This window comes from Equus asinus, chromosome 6, assembly GCF_041296235.1.
Source record: "Equus asinus isolate D_3611 breed Donkey chromosome 6, EquAss-T2T_v2, whole genome shotgun sequence".
In the NCBI taxonomy this organism is placed as follows: Eukaryota; Metazoa; Chordata; class Mammalia; order Perissodactyla; family Equidae; genus Equus; species Equus asinus.
The window spans coordinates 18,734,826-18,757,029 of record NC_091795.1 but is presented as its reverse complement, the minus strand read 5'-3'; the positions used below and the strand labels follow the sequence as shown (position 1 = coordinate 18,757,029).

Sequence of the window (22,204 nt, the reverse complement as noted above, 5' to 3'; positions counted from 1 at the left end):
TGGTCCAGAAAATAAAAAGCAGCAGCAGAGGGTAGCAGAAGGACATGGGGAGGGGGAGTCGTCCCACTGCAGAGGCGCAGGGCCGCCCCTTCTGAGAGAAGGGCAGGGATCTGCTCTAGGCGGCCCTTCCTGTCCCTTGGATTCAATGCAGATCGGCCCCAGCGCCGCCTCCACCGCCCTCCTCCGGGGCTGGCAGGGCTGAGAGCAGCCTCCTCCCCTCAAAGAGACACAAAGCTCCAGCATTCAGAGGAGCGGACTCAGGGTGCAGAGTTCCCAGTGCCGGCTCAGAAGGTGCAGGGAGAAGGGGTGGTGGCCAGAGCTGGTCTCTACAACGCCCCTACAGACCCCCAGCGTGCCGCTGCGGGCAGAACGAGGACCTCTTACTACCGTGAGCATGGATGTGCAAGTGGCTCACGTTAACGCACTCAGCGAAAGATGAAGGCAACCCAGCTTAAGAACAGCTAAAGCAATGATGAGCCAAGCGGTGCCTTGGTGGGGAGTTTTGGGAGCCTAGTTATTGATGGTTCTCATTTTTAAGGGATAGTGATCCCCTGTGAAGAGGGCAAAGCGTGCGAAGCGCTTCGCCAAAGTGGCTTTTCCTACTCCCCACGGGTGATGGCACCCAGAGGTGGGACGCAGAAGTTAGGGCCCCGCCCCAGCTCTGCAAGCCCGCCCCCGGGCGGTTCAGGGAGGAGCCCGAGGCTATCTGGTGGGTCCCTTGGGGCGTGCAGGGCTGGCTCGGACGGGGCGGGGCGGACGGCGGCTGGGGCTTCTCCCTCGTGGGTCCAGGGCACCTCTGCCCTTAACTCGCGCGCGGGGAGTCAGCGCAGAGCCGGAGCCGTGCGTCCTGCCCCGAGGCGGAAGCCAACAGGCCGGCATGGCCAGGAGCAGCGGCAGAGAAACTTTCACCAAGTGCCCTTGCCTCTTCATCTTGGAGCTTGTGAGTGGCTGGCGCGCCTGAGCCGGGGAGGGGGCGCGATGGGCCTTGTGGCGCGCTATTGTGCGTGCCCCGCACAGCCCTCGGACCAGATCCTCAAGTTGCGCGGCTCCCAGGAGCATCGGGATAGCGGTGCCAGGGCGAGGCAAGTCTCCCCCAACCCAGTCGTTTGGCCCCTTCTAAACCAACAACAATGGGGGAAACAGTCTCCAGGATTTAGGTGGAAAAACCAAATTCGCAAATGGGTCAGATGTTGGAAGCAGGGCAGGATCCATCCGTTGCGCGCTGGTTCCGAAGGTGCGCTTCGACCGTCTTCCCAGAGGAATCCCTTATGGGAGAGCGACGTTCTTGTAGAGGTGCCCACTTTGTCCAGGGTTAGGATTTGGCTTACAAAAATCAGCAAAAGAAGCCTGAGCATCACCAACCGAGGTTTGGGGACTGGGTTGGTGTCGTAGGAGGAGCTGAATCCGCATTATTCTCTTCCGGCCTTTGAAAGTTTCCGGGGTGGGGCGGGGGGGGGGGGGGGGGGGGGGAGAACGTATTTGTGGCAACTTTGACCTGTTTGCTTCGCCACAGTCATTCTGCCCAGTGTGTGGAGTGACCCCAAGGGAGGGGGCTGGCGGTGGTCCTGTGCCTCGGCTGACCTCCAGCAATCCCAAGGCCTCCCTACCTGTGGTTGGTCCCTCCTTCAGCTAGAACCACACAGCAGTGCAGGTGGCTGTGGGAAAGCACTTTCTACCCTGGGTTCCTTGTAAAGTGCTCAGTGTGTCCTTAGGATTCAGACCGCCCTCAGCCTAAACTCCCCAGGGGCCACCAGCCCTTACCTAGGAGGGGCTGCTGTGTGTCTACTGTGGGTGCTCAGACTGCAGCCACGGAGCCTCCTTTCCCTGCACCCCCGCTGCAGAAGAGTTGGTTGGAAGTTTGTCTTTAAACCTGACTGTTTAAAAAAGGGACCCCAGCTTCTTCTTGCCTGATTGGAGGTGGGAGGGTGTGATCAGCACAGGGAGCAGTCATCCATGTCATCCATGGAGGGTTTGGGGAAAGGGCTAAGGGGACTGAGGTTGCCTGGTGTATCACTGCATTTGTGAGGGTTGAGTTGAGCTCACACTTGCATGTATCCAGAGTGACATCAAGTCCTGGGGCCAGCCAGGGTCAAGGAAGTGGCATCTAGAAGAAACCCTGGACACCACTGCGCCCAGCCCCACCATTTGTAGATAGGGACACCCAGACCCAGAGTGGGGAGGGGCTTGCACCCACTGGCACATCCTTTCCCCAAGTGGCTCCTCTGGGTGTGTCTATTCAGCGCTTGGCCTGTGCTTGCCCGAGGCTGGACGTCTAAAGATGAGCGCACAGCACCCAGGACCTGGGATGAGTGGTGGTCATTCCTTCAGAGGCCACTGTGTTTACAAAGGTAGATTCACGACCAAAAGAGGTGGTGGCTGATGGTGAGGTGTGATGGGCAGAGGGATTTTAAGCAACAAAAGATCCTCCTAGTGTCTCTTCAGTTGTCCTAATGAGGGGCTTCCTCTGGCTTTGCAGCTGTTTGGGGAGCACTGTGACAAGAATCATGAGAGGGTATTAGCTGGGCTTCATGCAGAAGACTCTGGGGCACCTCCTTCTCTTGCTTTCACAAGAGCTGGCTCAGGTGGCAGCAGGAGATGGCAGGTGGGGGGGGACCTGGCTTCACAGAAGGCACAGCCCAGTGCCCACTGCCTCCTCTTGGTGTCCCAGCCCAGAGGAAGGAGTGCCCCTGGGGGAGGGACAGCCCAGCCAGGCAGGTGGTCTGTGGGGGAGGGAACAGGAGCGTCCCCCCCATCCCACCAAGTGAAAGGAGAGAGCAGAGGGTGGGAAATCTCAAAGCCCTGGGTTAGTGGAGACTTTCTCCTCCAGGGCGGCTTTGTGACCTGCAATAGTAGCGGCTTATAGATAATAATAAATAATTCTTTAATTATTATAATTAAAAATAAATAATTCTCCCTTGCCCAGAGCACTTCCCTCTCAGCTGTCTCAGAAGTTGGTTTTACTCCTCCCCCTTAGCCCCTGCTCCTCCTCTGACTTTGTGAGAGGCTCTGGATGCCTCTGTTTTCACCTCCAATCTCTTTCCTCCTCTCTAGATTGCAGGTGGCTCCCAGGGGGCAGGGAGAATGGAAAAGAAAGCAGACACCTGTCCTTTAAGTTTCCTCTGCACACTTTGTACACGTGAAGCTGAATGTGCCTTGGTGTGTAAGAGCAGAGAATGAAAGGGCCCAAGGCAGCCCTGGTCACCCTGGGAGAGTTTTTTTAAGTTATGGACTAGTACAAGGCAACAACAAAAAGGTAAACAAGCCAGTTAGAAAATGGGCAAAGGACTTGAATAGACATTTCGCCAAAGAGGATAAATGAATGGCCAATAAGCACATGAAAAGATATTCAATATCATTGGTCGTTAGGGAAATGAAATGAAAACCACATTGAGGTATCATTTCACATGACTTAGGGTGGCTATTATCAAAAAACTGGAAAACAGCAAGTGCAGGCCAGGATCTGGAGCAATTGGAGCCCTCATGCATTGCTGGTGGGAATGTGAAATGGTTCATCTGCTGTTAAAATCAGTTTGGTGGCTCCTCAAAAAAAGGACCATATGACCCAGCAATTCCACATCTAGGTTTATAACCAAAAGGATTGAAGCAGGGACCTGAATAGGCACATGGACATGCGTGTTCATAGCAGCTCTAGTCACAGTAACCAGCAGGTGGGAATAGCAGAAATGTCCCCTGAAAGGATGAATGGACAAACTGTGACATATTCACACAGTGGAATATTATGCAGCCCTAGAAAGGGAGGAAGCACTGAGACATTCCACACAGTTGGAAACACTGAGCTGAGTCAAAGAAGCCAGACACGAGGGTCACGTATTGTGTGACTCCATTCATATAAAATACCCAGAATGGGCAAATCCACAGAGACAGAGCACAAACTGGTGGTTTGCCAGGGGCTGGGAGGAGGGGAATGGGGAGCAACTGCGTAATGGGTGCGGGGTTTCCTTTTGGGGATGAAAATGTTTTGGGATTAGATAGAGGTGGTGGCTGCACAGCATTGTGAGTGTATTAAATTCCATTGAACTGGGCAATTTAAAATGGTTAGTTTGATGTTATGCGAACTTCAATTCAATTTTTAAGAAAACAAAAATTAAGAAGCATTTCAAATATTACAGACAAATATATATAATAGTTTAATAGGCACCCATATAATTATCACTCAGCTTTGTCAAATCTTAATATTTTGCCGTATTTCCTTTTAGTATGAAGCAAATAAGCTTTTCAGGAGGCTTCTAAGCCCTGGATGTGCCGCTGTCTTACTCCCCTCCCTCCATCCTCAGGAGCCCCGGGTTGGATGTGGTGGTCCTGATGCCCAGGCAGGGTCAGCCCTTCCCTGTGCCCTGACTGCCTGTGAGCTCCACGGGGCACTGTTTGCTGTGTTTTCACACTTCATGGAAATAGTGTCGTCCTGTCATGTCCTTCTGCACCGAGCTTTCCATGCAACGGTGTTGAGGTTTATACACAGTGATGCTGTTTGTCCATTGATCTGATGATGGACATTTTGGCTCTTTCCAATTTGTGGCTTTTTGCTGTTGCAGACGGCATCACCAAAGAACATTCTTGCATTGGCCTCTGTGGTTACATGTTGGGAATTTCTTGGGGGACACACAGAGGATTGGACTCGCTGGGTCGTAGGGAACGCACGTCTTCATCTTCCCAGAGTTACCACATTGCTGTCCAAAAGGGTTATTCCAATTCACACAGCCCGGGAGCGGAGTCACTGGGAAGCTTATGAAGCTTAATTAGGCTCAGGGGCCCCACTTGCCCAGGCCCCTTCCAAGACCCAGACTCATTTTTTATTCTTTTATAAGGAAAGTCCCCAAATTGTATAAGCTTCAGGCTAACCCTGGACCTTCCTGACTCCTGCCAGCAGCAGAAGAAAGTCCCCTTGTCCCTCATCCTGGCCACACTTGGTAGCATCAGACTTTTTAATTTTCTGCTAGTCCAATGAGTGTGAAATGCATGATTATTTTTCAAATCTGTCATCCAGCAAGTTGATTACTCAGAGTTCCTATTTCCTTGCCTGAGCTCCCAATATCCTGGAAGAGGCAGATGTGAAACCCTTGGCCTCCAGGACCAACAGGGTGGGACTCACCTCCCCTCCCAAGGCAGGGACACTACCCACCAGAGCAGGAAGGGCAATGGCTCAGGGTGGGGCCTGGCAACCTTGCCCTGCCCAGCACCCCACCCCAGAGCCCCTGCCCTCTGAAAGCGCAGGGTCCTCACGGGAGGTGGAAGGCAGCCCAGCCAGGGGGTGTAACCCTTCCTCTCTGAGCCCCCGGATCCCATAGGCCACGCTGCTGTTGCAGGCGGTGGGTCCCAGTGCACCCCACACAGGCCCCGTTGGAATGCCCAGGGTCTCCCCTCCCCAACAGCTGCACTGAGGGTCTGCTTCTGGCCTGTTCCCTGTCCTCACCCAAGGGGGATGTTCCTTTTGCAACCACAGTCTCTGTTTCTTCCTCCTCCTCCTCCCTTCTAAGCCAGGGGTGTCCTGACACTGGGCCCTCATTCGCCGCATAGGATGTTAACCTAGGACGCTGTTTGTCTCAGCTCTGGCCAGGCCCCAAGAGGAAACTTCTCTCACAAAGCACCAGCAGATAACCCCCCAATTTCAGAATCTGAGAAGGAAATGCCTGCAAAGGGGTTGTGAAGTCATTAACCTGGCTCCCTGCCCCCAGCCTGTGTGCAGTGCAGCCCCTGAAAGAATGGCTGGAATGGAGAGAACTTTTCTGTGGACAGAGCCTGCTGGAGTGCCAGCCCCTCTCCAAGCCACCCCTCCTTGCATGCCCCTCAGGAGCTTCGGGACTCAGGAGTAGGGTCACCTGGTGGGAGACAGCGCTTGTAGGGTGCACTTTATGGGGTGGGGTGGGGTGGGGGAGCCACCTGGACTGGTTTGTGGTTTCCATTCTTACAGTGAAGTGGACACAGTAGTTACCAACATGAGCCTGATTCTGTGACCCAAAGTGACTGGGGACTTTCTGTTATTTGAGAGTGACCTGGGACCTGCCCTAGATTTTCACCTGTCTGGGATTCTCAGACCCCAGAACCAGGATGGGGCAGTGGGGTGGCAGGCAGGGTGACAGAACAGCTTTCTGGTGGGTGGTCCACATTCCGGCTCCACTGAGAAGGCCCCATGAGGACTCCTGGGATGAGAGACGTAGAAGCAGAAACCTGCCTTTCCAGAGGTGGGAGGAAACTGAGGCTCCAAGAGGGGCGGCAGCTTCCCAGGTGCCCCGGTCTCCAGGGTGGGACTTCTTGCAGTGACAGCAGGTCATGTTCAGGTTCCTGTGCTCACCCCGACACCTGGGATGAACTGCCCACAGCAGGAGGGATCATGAATAGGGGACCCTGCCCATCTGGGAGCCCTGGGCAAGGCCTGTCCCCTGCTTTCCCCCCAGGGAGTGAAGGGACAGCTCAGAGCCACTGGGGAGCTCACACCATCCTGGACCTGCTTGTCAAATACACACCCTGGGGGCCGGCCCCATGGCATAGTGGTTAAGTCTGGGGCGCTCTGCTTCAGAGTCTGGGTTTGCTGTTTCAGATCTCTGGCACGGACCTATACCACTCATCAAGCCATGTTGTGGCAGCAACCCACATACAAAATAGAGGAAGGTTTGTACAGATATTAGCTCAGGGCTAATCTTCCTCAAGCAAAAAAAAGAGGAAGATTGGCAATAGATGTTAGCTGAGAGCAAATCCTCCTAACCAAAAAAAAAGAAAAAAAAGACCATACTCTGGAGGTTCTGAGTCACTAGGTCCAGGGTGGGCCCAGGAATCTGCATTTGATAAGCACTGCACAGCCCCCATGGATTCAGCAAGGTTTGGAGTGGTCATCGAGGTCTGGAGTGGTCATCAATAAGCCAGCCCTCTCCCTCGACATTGTTATGGGGGAGAGGAGAGTGGGGACAGTTCTCAGTGAGAGGCTGGGGCAGGGAGCCAGGGGCCCTGAGGGTCTCCCAGGTTCAGGGCAGGCACCCTCTCTGTGCTGCCTCAGCCAGGGACCCTCATACAGTCCCCAGAGAGTGGGGGTGGCCCTGCTGCCCAGTGCATGATGGTGGGTGAGGCTGGCCTTCCCTGGCTGTGCCCACTGACCCCTGGCCCTGTGTCATCTTCCTGTGCTGTGGGCCCCTCTCTGTGGCTGTTTAGAAGGGGTGAGGACACTGCCCGGGTTTCTCCTTCCTCCTCTCTAAAGGGGGGAATTACAGGCAGAGGTCTCTCAGGGCTTTGCTCTGGGAGTTGAGAAGTGATTTTTCTGGTTTTTCCAGAACCAGAGGCCTGGTTTGATCAGCAGTCAGTGAGTCTGAGCTGTTATCTGGACACTGCTAAGTGTGATGGTGGGCTCAGCTCTGGGAGGGTCATGCATGTGTCATCACAACCAAGCTCCACTGAGAAAGATTGCTCTTAACTTTTCCCTAAGTCCCTCCTCGACCTGACCTGATGCAGGTGGGGTAATCTCTCTGTCCCAGCGCTTTCAGGAGAGCAGGAGGGTCCCAGATGCCATGGTAGGGAGAGCTCAGGCTCAGGTCAGGCAGGGACAAAGGCTGACTGTTGCACCCACAGGCCCACAGAGAGTGGGAGAGCGCCTTGGGCTGCTGGCTGAGGCCGGGTCTATAGCCTTAGGAATGGATGGCTCTGCTCTGGGCTCAGGCACATCCTCTGAGGGAAGGGCTGCGGGTGGGGGACTGGGCACCCCCGGGGCCTGCTTTGAAGTGGGAGGGGCCAGCCAGTCTAGACTGGATGGGGGCTGGGGCCTGACTCCTGATGGATCCAGAGCTGAGCCCTGGCTCCCACCAGTGCACAAGCCGGTGTGGGCTTCCTCCTGGCCACTCAAGCCTCAGTCCCTGGAAATTGTGTTTAGGACCAAAGTCCACCAAGGGCAGGCCCTGATGAGATGGCCCAGCAGGTGTCCTCCTCGAGTGCTGATGGATGAGGACAGTGGGTGGCCCCCTCGTCCCTGGAGCACTGATGCCATGGGGACATGTGGCTGACTCCTCACAGGTTGCAGACTGTCCCGGGAGCAGGAGCAGCTCCCTGGATTCTCTGTGTCCTGGGCCCTGACTTGCCCTCTGCATTCTGGTGGAAGGTTTGGTTCCTGGTTGGCTCCTGCTGGGCCCCAGTAGCATAAGGACTTCCTAGGGGGATGGACTGGCCTTGATTCTCTGCTCCAGGCTCTCTAGCACTTCCAGCTCATGAATACTTGCCGCTCTGTCCACACTGGGGCAGAACCACCCCTGTGGTGAATCACTTTGATGCACCAAGGCCCTGGGGCCTGAGAAAATATGCAGGAACCAGAAAAAAAGCCTTGTCACCAGCCATCACACCTTGATCTGCACAGGCAGTGGAAGAGGAAGGCCCAGGGCCACCCAGCCCCTCTCAGCTGACCTGAAATTGCACCCCAGAGCCCCCCTCCTGTTAGAAGGCAGTTGGGCTGGAGGGGAGGGGGCAGGAGGAGGAGGAGGGGGAGGACCCTGAAACTCCTGGATCCACCTTTGAGGAGGCCCTTAGAGGGCCCAGGGCACAGGCTTTGGGGGCAGACACTCCAGGAAAACAGTAAAGGAGGAAGGACAGGAGATGAAGGCCACATCCTGACCCTGGCAGTAGGGGTGGGGGTGGGGGTGACAAAAGTTGGGTTGATGGACCCGGGGATGAGGACCACAGCCCTGTGTCTGCCGAAGAGGGAGCAATGTCCTTCAGGGTTTAGATATTTGGCTTGTTTTTGGTCTTAAACACACACCCTGGTGTACCTGGTGAGCCAGTGGAGGGTGGGGGAGGGGAGGCTGCCTCCCATGGCCGCCTCCTTTGGGTTCTCTGCTCCTCTAGACCCAGGGCGCCTGGGAGCAGGACGAAGGCTACTGGGCAGTCTCCTATCCCTCTGTGTTACTGTTCTCATGGCCGTTTCCAAAGCCGGCCCTACACATGGGAGATTTCATGGTGAATTGCCTGTGTGTGGCCTTGAGTGACTGCCACACGCAGTGCTGTCCTGACCTGGCTCCACAGCCAGCCTGTCAGAGCTGGCCCTCAGCAGCTGTGGGAGTGTGAGCGGGCCACTGTGCCTCAGTTTCTGCATCAATGAAATGGGGCTATAATAGCACCCACCTCAAGGATTGCTGCGAGGACTAAGTGAGTGTAATGTCCACAAAGCTCTTCAAACCACGTGGTGCCCGCAGCTCCTGGTCAATAGGTATTAGGTGTAATTATCACTAATTTACTAATAAGTCAAACACCTGCTCAGATCAACTGGCGGACCCCCACTCAAAGAGGGCAACTGCAGGAGGGGCCATGAGGCCGATCCCCACCACCTTTGACCTTCCATGCCCTTCCTGGGCAGGGTGTGTGAGGCAGGGGGAAAGTGAGATTAGGGGGTGGGCTGGGCTGTGGAGACACACGTGACTTGTCCCTGGGGTCCCCAAGCACTGCAGAGACAGCACCCTCTGTAGGGCTTTCCAGTGGCTCCTGTGCTCAGAGCTGTCCCTGCTCAGACTGATGGGGTGGCCAAAGGGAAAAAGGGGCTGTGGTAGTCCTGTCATGCCTTCTCCTGTGGCAGTGGGGACTTCCTGAGCCTCCCTCTGCACCGCCCTGCCAGCCTGGTGCCAGGCCAGGTTGGGGGAAAGCTCTGTGAATTCTGAAAGCCGAGCAAATTGCTGCATCTGCCCGAAGGCGAAGGAACCAGTTACCAGTGGGCCCGGAGCAAACCTTTAAAACTGATTTGTTATCAGAGGCAGCGCTTCACCATCTGGAGGGCGTTGGTTCAGGGAGGGGGCAGCCTCTGGCACATAATCGTGCTCCACCTCCCCAGCCTCCATCCCGCCCTGTGGCTGCTTGGTGATAAGCCAGCGATGGTTGGACTGAGGGCCCTGGTGGGAAGGAACCGCCAGCTTTTACATCTTAGGACTCTTTCCAGAACCAGCCCCACAGTCCTTGCTGGTCTTCATTTGTGGTGCTCCTTTGGTGCAGGTGGCATGGTGGGGCTATGTTCTCTGTCCTTCAGGTCCAGCTTACCCAACACCTCCACCCGGAAGCCCACCTGGGGGCACCCTTTTCCTGTCCTGCAGGCCCTTGCTTGTGGTCTGTCCCCACCTGGACCGCAAGTCTGCCCACGTCCCTGCCCAGACGGTGCCCTCTGAGACATTTGTTCTCAGTGTGCACTGGTAGGAAAGGGGTAGGGGTCCATCTCCCGCCTGGCTAATGTTTATGAATCACAAAAGAGTCATTGACCTCCAAGGGCCGACAGAGAGTGAAACTGACAGTTACCACCACTCCCGAGGGAGACCCCAGGACCCCCAGAGAAGTGCCGGCCATTGATGGACAGTTTCTTCTCACTGTCGACAGGTGCACACCTGTTCTGCTGGCTGACCACATCACTCACCTGTTTGGTGACTCCCATCCATACCTTTTGTTTATTTGCACCGGAGCCTCTCCCTCCTGTCTGGTCTACATTTGCATGGATTTTGTCTCTTAGGGCTGGCTTACTGTATTTTTCATGGAACCTCTTTGTTTCTGTTCATCCTGTGGGTAAATCCAGAGGGTACAGGTGTGGTGGGAAACATTTCCACCCAGACGAGGACAGGCCTCTGTGAGAACCCCCAGCTTTGTGGTCTAGGGCAGTGTCCTTCCCTCAGGAGCTGGTGACTGTCCTCTGTCTGGGGCGGGAGGCTGACACTGGTCAGCGATTGTCCGTCATGCTCATGGCCGGTGCTGGGGAGCAGAGGGCTAGCCAATACTATGGTGATTCTCTCCTGATGCTTCTCAGCTAAGAAGCTCAGAGAACCCCTATGAGGACAGTGGTGTCTCTTACCCAGCAGGTGGGCAGCAGGGACAGGGAGACGAGGTCAAGGTACCACTTCAGTTCACAGCATAGGGGACGTAGGCCTGGGAAGCAGCCCGTCCTCAGCCCCCAGATGCTCAGGAGATGGTGCAAGGGTCACAGCACCTTGGAACCTCTGACTGCAAAGCCATCTCCCCTGTATCCCAGCCCATGCCCAGCACAGCCCTTATTCAGGTGGTGATGGTAAATGAGGCTGAACTGATGTCATTGGGATGCAGAGGGACAAGGAAAAGGGAAGAGAAGTACAGAGAGTCCCAGCTTGGGGTGTGCTTGTCCACAGGGGAGCGGGACTGTGGCACTGAGGGGTGTTGTGACCCTCATGTCTGTCCTTATGCTCCTCTTTGCCTGGGCCTCACTGACCATGTGACCATCAGCTGGGGTGTCTTCTGGGTACAGACAGGGGAGTGCTGCTCTCTTGCCCATGCTCAGCCACCTGAGGAACCTGGCTGACCTGGACCCTCTCTCCAGCCCCAATGCCAGTATTCAGAGCACTTCCTGGACTTGGGGAATCAAGAGATCAATTCTTCTAAAAAAATGTTAATGACAGAGTGTGGCTAATTTATTTTGCTAATAAAGACCAAAAGAATCTTCTGGACACTACCATGTCATAAAAGAAAGGATATTTTTACGTGAAAAATATTAGGAATGGGGGCCGGCCCCGTGGCTGAGTTGTTAATTTCCCGTCCTCTGCTTCGGCGGCCTGGGGTTTTGCTGGTTCAGATCCTGGATGTGGACGTGGCACTGCTCATCCAGCCATGCTGAGGCAGTGTCCCACATAGCACAGCCAGAAGGACCTACAAGTAGAATATACAACTATGTAACGGGGGTTTGGGGAGAAGAAGGGGAAAAAAAAGGAAGATTGGCAACAGATGTTAGCTCAGGTGCCAATCTTTAAAAAAAAGAAAAGAAAAGAAAAAAATATTAGGAAGGATATAATCTCAGGATTAGCCCTTCTAATGATCATACTGGATGGTATAAATCCTTTCTTGGGATGATGAATTAATTAATTTCCATGTGGCTCAGTTTCCCCATCTGACAAATGGGTCAGTACCTTGCTCATAGGGTTGTAGGAGGACTAACTGGGTTAAAATTTGTAAAGAGCTTAGGACAGTGTCCTAATATAAATGTGGAGTAAGTGCTTGTTATATAAAAAGAATTAAATTGTCTTTAAAAAGTGAATAAAGGCAAGCAGAGCATTGGGCAAGACTGACACTACAGATCCAGGCTAGAGCCTTGGGACTGAAAGAGTCATTCTTGGTGAGGAAATGCCCCCAGCTGTTCTCTGCCTCTTTCCTGTTCTTCTGCCCCTCGTGCCCCAGTGTGACCTCTGGGTCTGGCCCTTCCTGGGCGTGGGCTCTCCTGGCCCGATGCTCACCCTGCCCTCCTTCCCTCTGCAGGTCTTTGGGGGCCTCGTGTGGATCCTGGTCGCCTCGTCCCTGGTGCCCCTCCCCCTGCTCCAGGGCTGGGTGATGTTCGCGTCTGTCTTCTGCTTCACAGGCACCACCGTCCTGGTCTTCCTGTACATGTGTGATGCCGACTGTGGGGATACCCTGGTGAGTCCCAGCCTTTTTTGATGGGGATGGGTAAGACCCTCTGCTTTTCCTGGGAGGCTGGCTTTTCTAGTCCTGGGTGGTGCTACCCTCTAGCCGTCTCCCACCCATGTTCCAAGGCTGAGCTGGCTGAGCCTTCAGCTCTGAGCTGTGCACAGTAGCCCGGGTCTCCCTACAGCCAGGACGTCAGGAGAAGGTGACGGCAGAGGTTGACTGTCACCGTCTGCTCTGCTTCCTCCTGCGTGACTGCCTTTTTCATGGGTAACCAGCTGCCCAACCCCCCTGTCAGCCTACCTGCACCTGCCAGGGGCCTGTTGGCACCTCCCATAGTCCAGGAGGGCTGGTTTCCATCCCCTGGGAGCAGGGTCCTGGGGGCTGGCCTTGGCTGCCCAGTGCGAGGCCATGCTTACTGCCCAGCTCCATGTCGCAGCTTCTAAAGCCGAGTCACCAGAGAGGGACTTGGCAGGGGGAACGAGATGGCCTGTGGTCTCTGTTCTGCATAAATTCTTCCTTAAGGCCCATGAAGAGGGTGGAACTTACACATGGACCCCTGCCCCTTATGTCCCCTGGAAGGGGTGGGGCCATTTGGCTTGGCCTCAGACTCTCAAATGGTCTCCTACTTACACTTGTGAAGTCACTCTGAATTACAGCTACTCATCCAGTCTAGTACTTTCTTGCTTCTAAACATACCTGGAGCCCCCTGCCTCCCCCCTAGAAAAATGAAAAACAACAACAACAATGGAAATGGCCTGAGCCTCTCTCCCCTACATTGGTCACTGAGGCCACATCAGAACCAGGACTGTGACCATGGATGACACTTCTCAGGTCCAGAACCAACTTCTGCCTATTCAGTCCCAAGCTGCCCCCCTCACTTCATCCCCCATCAAGGGAGAGCTGTGTCCCTTCTCCAATGAAGTCCTTCCTCTGCCCCCAAACCAGTGAGATGAAACTCAGCTGGACCAACAACCTCTGTGAGGAGGGGTTGGGAGATGTGGTGATGGTGGATGGGGTAGGGGGAGCCAAAGGAAGTAGCAGAAGATGACCAAGGGACCTGAGCCATGCCTGGTGGGGACAGGTGGGTTGGAAGGGTCTTGCTGGACCACAGCTGCCCCACATCCCCATGTCCAGCTCCCCATCTCTCTGACGGCCATATTGACCCTGCAGGATAGAGTCTACCATTGGATGGCCTTCCTGTTTTACCTCTGCGCCTTCATCCTGGAAGTTTGGGCCACCATTATCTTGGAACACGGTGACTACTTCACATACCTTGAGAATGTCTTCGCTACGGTGAGACCCCCAGTCAACCTGCCCATGTTCACAGCTCCCACCGCCCACTGACAGGGTCTGAGCGGAAGGCTGACTGAGGCCTCCTCTCTTTTTTTAGTTCACTGAATTTTGAATGAAATAACCTTCCCCTCATTTCTGAAGACACAAAGCCCAGAGAAGAGAGGGGATGTGCCCAATACTCCCTTCGTCATCTGGTCAGGGCTGTGCTGCCCAGGCCTGGGATAGCCCAGGGTCTGAGCTTGGGTGGGCTTTGCAGAGGGCAGGTGTGTGAGGTCGTGACCACTGATGCCCGGCACCATCCGAGCTCTCCGTGAACCATCGTATTGAGCCCTCACAGCAGCCCTGAGGTGTGGGCGCTGTGTCATCCCCATTTCACAGATGGAGAACCAGGGCACCACGAGCAGGATAACGTGCTCCAAGGTCCCCGGGAATGGGTGGGGCTGGTGTCAGGCCAGGTGCCCTGTCAGCACCCTCAGCACCAGCTTGGAGCAGTGAGTCTGGCCCCTGGGTGTCCTGGCCCCCTGAGCAGTCTTCCATGGAAGCACAGTCAGGGGTGGCAGACTGAGGCCTGGGGTGAAAATCGAGTGTCCGGGGTCTCCCCAGGCCCTGGCTCTGGGCTGGGCTGTGGGGAGGCCCTTCTGGGCCCAGCGAGTCCAGACCCCCAGCTGTGGGTGTTTGCTGTGCGATCAGGCCTCGGCTCCTCGTGACGGTGTCTCCTGCCCCACAGCTCTGAGCACCTGTGGGAGGAGGAGGGGCCGGAGGTCACGTCTCCACCAGCTCCCCGTGCACGTCCCCTGTGCTCCCTGAGCCTCGGCCTGCTCCTCTGTGAAATGGGACGGCGATTCCTGTCCCTTCCCCTCGAGGACTGTGGATGTTGAACAGCTTCCTGCCGAGGCCTCACAGGAGCCCTGGGAGGAACGGGGCTTGAGCCTCATTCAGCCGTCAGTAGAACAAACCCGGGGGCCGACTGTGTGTGACTGGGGGCAAGGTGTGTGCAGGTCTCTGAGCTCTAAAAGGAACGTTCTCCACTGCGGGGCCTGACCCACTGGTGGGGGAGGTCATGTGAGGTCATGACATGGATTTTCTTTCTATGGAATGGGTCGGAATGACAGGAGTAAGAGGATGTATTATTTCATAAACATTTTTCCAGAGCTGTGCATGGTGGGCTTGCACCACTTTGCTAACCCACCATATCGGATGTATTTCTAGCCATGGGTATTGTTTAAAAAATAAGAAAATGTTTCAGAAATAGCACTCCTCAGATTTCTAGAGGTCAACTTATGAATTATGGAAATCCCGAGGTCAAACGTAATGACAGATCACAAGATGTCACCTCCAGGAGCCAAAGCTGTGCTGTCCCCACATTTGGGGGAGGACAGAGTGGAGCCTGAGAGAAATCCCACAGGGCGAGGAATGTTTGGCTCTGCGAATGGTTCCTCAAAGTCTCGTCTGCTGGTCCCTGTGGGCTAATCCCCTGCCCCAAGGAGTCCACATGCTCCTCTTAAGCTCTCAGCCTGCTCACCAGGTCCATCAACATGGCCACTTCATGGTCCCTGCACCCCTCAAATGTCCCACAGTGTGGGAATGTCTCCCATATTGGCTCATCTCCCAAGATGGCTGGTTTCTAAACAGCAGCACAGCCGGGCAGCCCCTAGGTTGCTCTTCCTTCCCTTGGGAGGCTGGTCATCCTCCTCTTCAGTCATCCTTCAAATGACACTATATCATCTCTGCTCTTCTAGAGAGCCTTATATCTCCCCCATCCCAATTCCAGAAGCCTTCTCTCCGAATAGACATCAGCAAGGCATTTGCCGACAAATTCCGTAAAGTTATTGCAGACAACAGTAATGAAATGTAGATGGAACATGGCTAGTGGGTCAGCACTTGACAGAACAACCCAGATGGGGTGGATCAATGCCCCTGCCCGCTGGACCGACCTCTAAGTGAGAACCACTGGGCTCTGCCGTGTTCCGACTTCTCTTTTACTTTTTATGGAAATGCAACAGATCCAGAGAAGTGAGCAGGATGCAAATGCACAGCTTGATGAATTTCCATAAAGTGAACCCCTCTGTGTAACAAGAATTCAGATTAAGAAATAGGGCATCACAAACAGCTCCTAGAAACCCCCTTCCTGTCCTGCTGCCATCTCTGTGCACCCACACCGAGGATGACCACGGGCCTGACTCCTAGCTGCCTAGCTTGATTTTGCCTGCTTTTGAACTTCTTGTGAATGGAACTGCACAGTGTGTGTCTTTTCTCTCTGGCTTCTTTCTCTCCGCCTTAGGTTTGTGAGGCTCGTCCCACTGTTGGGTGGAGATGCAGACTGTTTCTTCTCGTTGCTGTAGAGTATTCCGTTCGTGACTATCCCAGCGTCCCTTTATCCAGTCCACAATTGATTGTGTCCCCCTTTCTGTTAGCTGAGTTGGAGAAACGTGAGCACGCCCAGGCAGAGTCAGGAGTGCCAGAACCAGGAATCACGATGTTCTCAGCGGGCAGAGGCGCTGGACTGACACCATCAAGGGGGACACAAGCCCGGTTCAATGTGAAGTCCCGCCTGTCTGTTCAGAATATCAGCTGTGTCCGTGCACAGGGGAAGGAGTCCTGGTCACTCAGGGTTCAACCCCAGACCCTGCCCAGCCATCACACGGCCTCCCATGGTCTCGGGGAGGCCCGTCCGGGCTGTGGGAGGCATCTCAAGACCACCTCCACACACCCGTGGCCTTTGGGAGCATCTGGTCTGCCTCTCGTCCTCTATGACTCCTAACTGGGACCTTCCTTAGAAGCTAAGCTTCTCCCCCGTTTGCTGACAGCAGAGTGTGTGCTCCAAAGGGATCCCTGGGGTTGGTGGGAGCCGACTGAGGGGAGCTGGAAATTTCTGCAGAAATCTGGAGGTTTCTGGATCCTAACAGTGGGGGGCAATGACGGCAGCCATTTAGGAGAGAGGTTCCTGAAAACGTAAGGATGTCCTTTCATGTCCCTGCTGTCTGTGTCCCCAAGGTCCCATATCTTGCCCTCACTTGGAAAATAAGCTCTGTGTCCTGTTCCTGTGGGGACTTCTGAGGCTCCTCTGCCAAGGGTTCTCGCTGGGTCTGGAGTTGCCCGGACAGTAACCTGTTCCCACCTGACGGGCTGAGGTGTTTTGGGGGCTGTTCACCCATGGTGACTGCCCCTTTCAGGCGGGCTGCCTCAGAGATACCGGATGAGCTCTCCTAGATGTGTGATCAAATACTCGGCTGACTCATCGCCTCTGGCCAACGAGGGGGAAGGGTTCGCCCTGTGTGGGGCGGGAGAGGGCAGGCCCGGTGACGGCTGGTGTCTCTGGGCATTTTCATGGGTCACGGACGCGTAGCCGCCCTAAGTGTCATGCCTGGTTGGACACTCCTGACCCCACGCCCCAGGTCACAGATCCAGGAGCAGATAGTGGACTCGGGGGCAGCAGGCCTTTAGGAGTAGATGGTGCCCAGTGAGCACAGCACGTCAGGAGCCTGACAGGCCACAGGTGACCATTTGCCACCTTTCCAGGGCCTTTGTTCCCAGTGTCAAAACAGCCGACTGGATCTCCCCAGCAGCTTTCTCAGGAGCCCCTCCTTTGCAGAATCTCACAATCCCGCCTCCCTGTCCCTGTCCCTCAGTCCTGTGAGCCTGGCTCCTCGCCCGTGTCTGTGAGATTATGATCCTTGAATAACATTCTGATGGGTCTGAGGACGTCCAGGCAGCATCAAGACCTTGACCAGAGCCAGCAAACCCTGTGTTCATGTTCTCCAACCGAGGCCGCTGGGCTCACAGCTGGTGGACCCGGCTCTTCCTGGTGGGGAGGAAGGAAGATTCCCATGGAGAGCAGCTGGTACTCACCTGTGAGTATCATTTGAGGGGCCTCTGTGGATCCCCATTTCCAGTTGATGGCACCAGCATGATGGTGTGAGATGGCAGATAGTTGACCCTGCAGGCTATGTCCAGTGGCGTCATTAGGTCACCTGGAGCTCTGTGCCGAAAGCATTCAGGGCCACATCTGTGCTCAGCAAGAAAGGATGTCTGTGTGGGTGATGGGAAGGAGCGGCGGTCCACACTCTTCATGTCTGTCATCCCAGAGCACTGTGGGAGCAGCCAGCCCAGTGTGGATGACCCCTGCTTTGCCATGTCATCATTAATTAATGGTCTTTTATTTTTGTTTCAGGTGTTTTCATGCTTAGCCACTCTGCTGTACATGTACCATGCATTTTGTCCATGCTACTGATAGACTGAAGTCTAGCTGAAAACCCAAACGGTGATAACTGATTGGCCCGCCTTCCAGCATAACTTTTCAGCATGCAGAAATGCTCTTGATGGTGGAAAAAAGAAACCAAAAGAAGAACAATGCTGTGTGTCTCGAGGGTGTTATGCTGACTCTCCCATGTCCCCTCCTGTCAGGGTTGGGACTTGCTGGCTTTAACCTCCAACTCCTGAGCCATCTTTCTTTCAGGGTCATCGCCTATTTGTGAAAGGGTCAGTGGGGTGGAGTGTGGGGACTGTGATCTGAGAGACCATGAACAAAGATCCCCTCCTGATCCCTGGACCGGATCTTGCGAACTCTCTACTGGAATCTTCCACAGGCTCTTTTGAGCCCCCATCTGATGGCGTGTTTCTAAGTCTTCATGGAGATTCTACCTGTCATAAGGATAAAACTCACCCAACAAGTACTTGCAGATGTCCACGGGGGAAGATGATAAACTTTTGAAATACTTTATAAAGGGCCTTTGCATTCAATACTTTTCTTAGGTATTTTTGGTTTTGTTTTGACTCCCCAGTATCAGGACCATCTTTCCAGCTTTCTTTCAGAGGAATCCTGGGCTTAGACTGAATCTCTGGAGGCGGCATCAAGTGTCAGTTCAGATGACAGCTGTGTGTGCTCAGCCACTGCTCTCAGGGAGCCTGGCACTTGGTCTCCCACCCTTCCCAGCTACTGGGGGCCTCAGATGGCTTCACCTTTCTGGAAACTCACCAAGTACCAGCCTGGGGGTCCCCTTCTTTTTCACACAGGACAAAGGGGTCTGTGCTCAATTAAAAAGTCCTCAAGCCACAAGAAACCAGGTGCAGAAGTTTCCTCTCACTCTGTGAAGCTGATGAGAGATGTTCTGGGCAGTGGGCTGTGTGTTCTGTTCCAATTAGTGATGTGGATAATCAACTGCTTTTAGCATTTCCTTGGGCCACTCCATAGGGGAGAAAGGGGACCAGACTGCAGAGTGACAGGAAGTGAGGTGACAAGTGCTGAGTGCCACATCCTGAGGATGAGATGCCCGGGTTGAGAGGAGAGGAGATAATGGGATGCAGGCACTCAGTGAGGAAACCTGAGAGTCAGCTCCTGGCATGAAGTGCTCCTTCATCCCTTCACTCAAAGAATCCATGATGTCCCAGAGCTGGGGCTCTAGACCAGGAGCCTCAGAAACTGGTCAGCCCCCAGCCGTGGAGGCGGACGGGCAGGGCTGGCTGACCTCTGGCTCGTGGCCACGAGAGTAAAGCTTCCAGCCTCAGGTGGAGGTTTGACTAGTTGACATTTTCCTTCCCTCCCACCTTGGGGACCCCATGACTAAATTGGGTCTCAGTGGCATCTCCAGGATGTCCTTTGTTATCCCAGGATAATTATTCCAGAAAAGGGCCACTTTTAGTGAGTTCACATAAAACAAAACTTAAGTAAAAAACTTCATAGTAAATTAGAAGCAAAAGGTTTAATCGGAACTTTATCCTGGAAAATTAAAGTTCAAATTAAGAAATGCTGGGAAGCTGGTCACGTGTTTAACAAAATATGCAATCAAGTGTTGATCGAGGAAGTCTCGTTTTTTCAACAAAACCACCGATCTCAGTCCGAGGAAGCAGCACCGTGATGCCGACCGAGGCCCTTTGTTGACCCTTGTCCCAAAGAAGAAACCAAATGGTTGTTCGAATTTCCAAGAGTTTCTCATGTTTTGAAATTTTAATCATTCTCTTGAAAGTAACTTTGACATGGTCTTTCTCTGTTTTCTCTCTTTTAGTTGCAAATTGGGCTCAGGATAAATCCCTTATTAGTCCAAGGCTTTGCAGATGATGCTCTGACATGACTCTCGTTCCTCCCATCCTGAGTCAGTATGAAATTTCTGGTTTCATTTGGCATTTGATTTTCACCCTATTCCCCTTGGGTGTTACTGGGATGGGCAGCCTCAAACAATGGCGTCTCCTGGTCTTGCTTTTCCTCCCCCCAGACCACCCTCCTCCCCCAAGCCACCCACAGTGGTTTCCTTTGGCAAATACTATCTAGACGTGGTACTTGTTCGGAAAGTGTCAGGATGCGTTAAATGCACAGTTTTCCAGTTTTCTTTCCCTTACACATTCATGTGTACATTTCAAACACAGATGTCCACCCTGGAAACTACAGAAAATTATCAGGAAGAAAATTTAAATGATTAGCAAACCTACTAATTAGAGTAAACATTATTAACTTTTTCATTGCGTATCTTTCCAGTCTGTTCTTTGCATTTACACATACTTTTTTTAAAAAAAAATTGGGACTATATTACACAGTCTTATATGAAGTTTCTTTTTAATTTAGCATTATTTTGTAAGTGATTTTCTGTTATCTTTAATGGGTACAGACCATTACAATGTGTGGCTGTACTCTCTTTGTGACTACGTCCCTATTGTTGAATATCTAGTGTTTTTCCCCCTAATTTTTCCTATTAAACCTAATACAATGGCATCTTGAGCCTTTTTAAATATCCGGTGTCCTCACCGGAAAGGGCAGGTGTAGAAAGATCTAGTCTTTCTTGTCCCTCTAAGGGATCTCACGGGCTTACACAAGGTTGTGAGCCCGAACCACATACAGATTTAATCAGGAAGAGAAGTCTGGCCGCAGCCTGAACCAGCGGACCCCACAGCGCAGCCCACCCACGCCTCTCCTCTGCCACCACCACCAGCACCGCGTGTGCTGTGGCACCCTGTTCACCTGCAGTTCCTTGGCCGTTCCCCACAGCGACCAGGACGCGGACTGAGTTCTTTCTTCCCTCTTTTGCCGTCATATGGAAAACATTTCTGACCTAAAAGACAAAGTTCTTCATAAACATTACACCTTAATACAATTCTGAAGCAGGAACTGGAGAGACCTCCTTACACACACGCACACGTGGTGAATCGTCCATCATCCTCGAAGTCCACGAGCACAAACTTTCCCCAAAGGAATCCTCTCTTGGGACTGTTTCTTCAGGAGAAAAATGGAGATAAAGCTTTCTCTTCCTATTTCACAGCATTGTTAGAAGTTTCAATTGAGGTAACTTTTAAAGGAAACCGAAACTGTACAACTCAGTATACCCTATTTTAATGAATGAAATGCAAGAAAAGAAAAAAGCTGCTGATTATACTTTGACATGGTTTATAATTGATTGATTAGAAGATATATCCCAATATTGGAGGTGTTAAAATATGAAAAAATGTGCCTCTTAGAAATGATGAAATGCAATATATAGAAAGCATCAGCATAGGACTGGATCTCTGTGCTAAGGATTATGCTCAACTGAGAATAGAAAATTAGGAAATATCTGTTTATTATGAACTACAGGAAAATCTGCATTTTTTTGGCATATTTAAAAGGGCAGGAACTATGAAGCTGTTAACTAAACTGCTCACATGGCGGCCCCCTTTCCCATAAAATGTGGTTAAAGGAAAAGGGAGCTCCAGTCCACATCTGTGGATAATCTTACAGGAAATCATCACTTACACAAGAATTCTTCAAAGGGATTAACTTCCAAAAGGTATAAACTGGGACCAAAGACATAAAATACTGTAAACAGATTTTAAATTCTATAACTCAATTGACATTGAAGAAACAATATACATATTCAATCACAAACTCAGTAATGATCATTCCATATGGTATTAACACCAAGTGTGCAGCACGAGCTCAGAGGGAGGTTGACCACTGTAGGGAACACCCTGGAAAGAGTGGCTGAAACTCACCGGGAACAGGCTTCAGTTTCAGGTGCCTGCAAACAGCCCAGCAGGTCACTTCCCATCAAGAGCTGGACATTCACGGCCACTCCAAGCTTCCTACCCCCGCCCCACGGTTCCTCTCAGGCTCTGCTCCCTGAATTCATTGCCACATACATTTCGTTTCTAATTCTAAGACAGACTGCTAATGCTACCTTAGCTTCAGGAAGGAGGAAATTTAAAGGTTGTCTCCAAATTCTGTTACTGACAATACCTCCGAAGTCACCATGTCATGAGACCTCAACTGGTAGCCCCCACGAAGGGCAGCAGTCAGGAAAGCCACTATCGAGTGACTAAAATTTCAAGTTCCATTATTTACTTACTCAGATCAGCTCTGTGTCTCAGAAAAGTCATGCACCAAAGCTTTTCCTCACTGTTCCTCTTGCCCCATCCCCACCGCCCACCCCAGCTTCCCCTAAGGCTTAACTGGGTATTTAATTAGCATGCCTACCTCAAGTATCCTGGTATCAAAATCGTCGTATGTTTCTGGAGGGAGAGAAGAAACAGGCATGCAGATAAATGTGTCTGTACAGTTAGTATA

At 53.0% G+C, this 22,204-nt stretch overlaps 1 protein-coding gene across 1 annotated transcript; it reads left to right on the top strand.

The window, feature by feature from the left end:
• The first annotated feature begins 684 nt into the window (after positions 1-684).
• Positions 685-21,523, top strand: LOC106838526 (myelin and lymphocyte protein-like). Its single transcript, XM_014852698.3, has 4 exons — positions 685-940; positions 12,238-12,393; positions 13,555-13,677; positions 17,849-21,523. The coding sequence occupies exons 1-4, from the start codon at positions 878-880 to the stop codon at positions 17,906-17,908; spliced, it is 402 nt and encodes a 133-aa protein (XP_014708184.1). The 5' UTR covers positions 685-877; the 3' UTR covers positions 17,909-21,523.
• The last annotated feature ends 681 nt before the right edge of the window (positions 21,524-22,204 follow it).

Coding starts and splice junctions, on each gene's coding strand:
- LOC106838526 (XM_014852698.3), top strand. CDS start 878: ATGGCCAGGAGCAGCGGCAGAGAAACTTTCACCAAGTGCCCTTGCCTC. Junction 12,394..13,554: donor CCGACTGTGGGGATACCCTG/GTGAGTCCCAGC, acceptor TTGACCCTGCAG/GATAGAGTCTACCATTGGAT. Junction 13,678..17,848: donor TTGAGAATGTCTTCGCTACG/GTGAGACCCCCA, acceptor TTTTTGTTTCAG/GTGTTTTCATGCTTAGCCAC.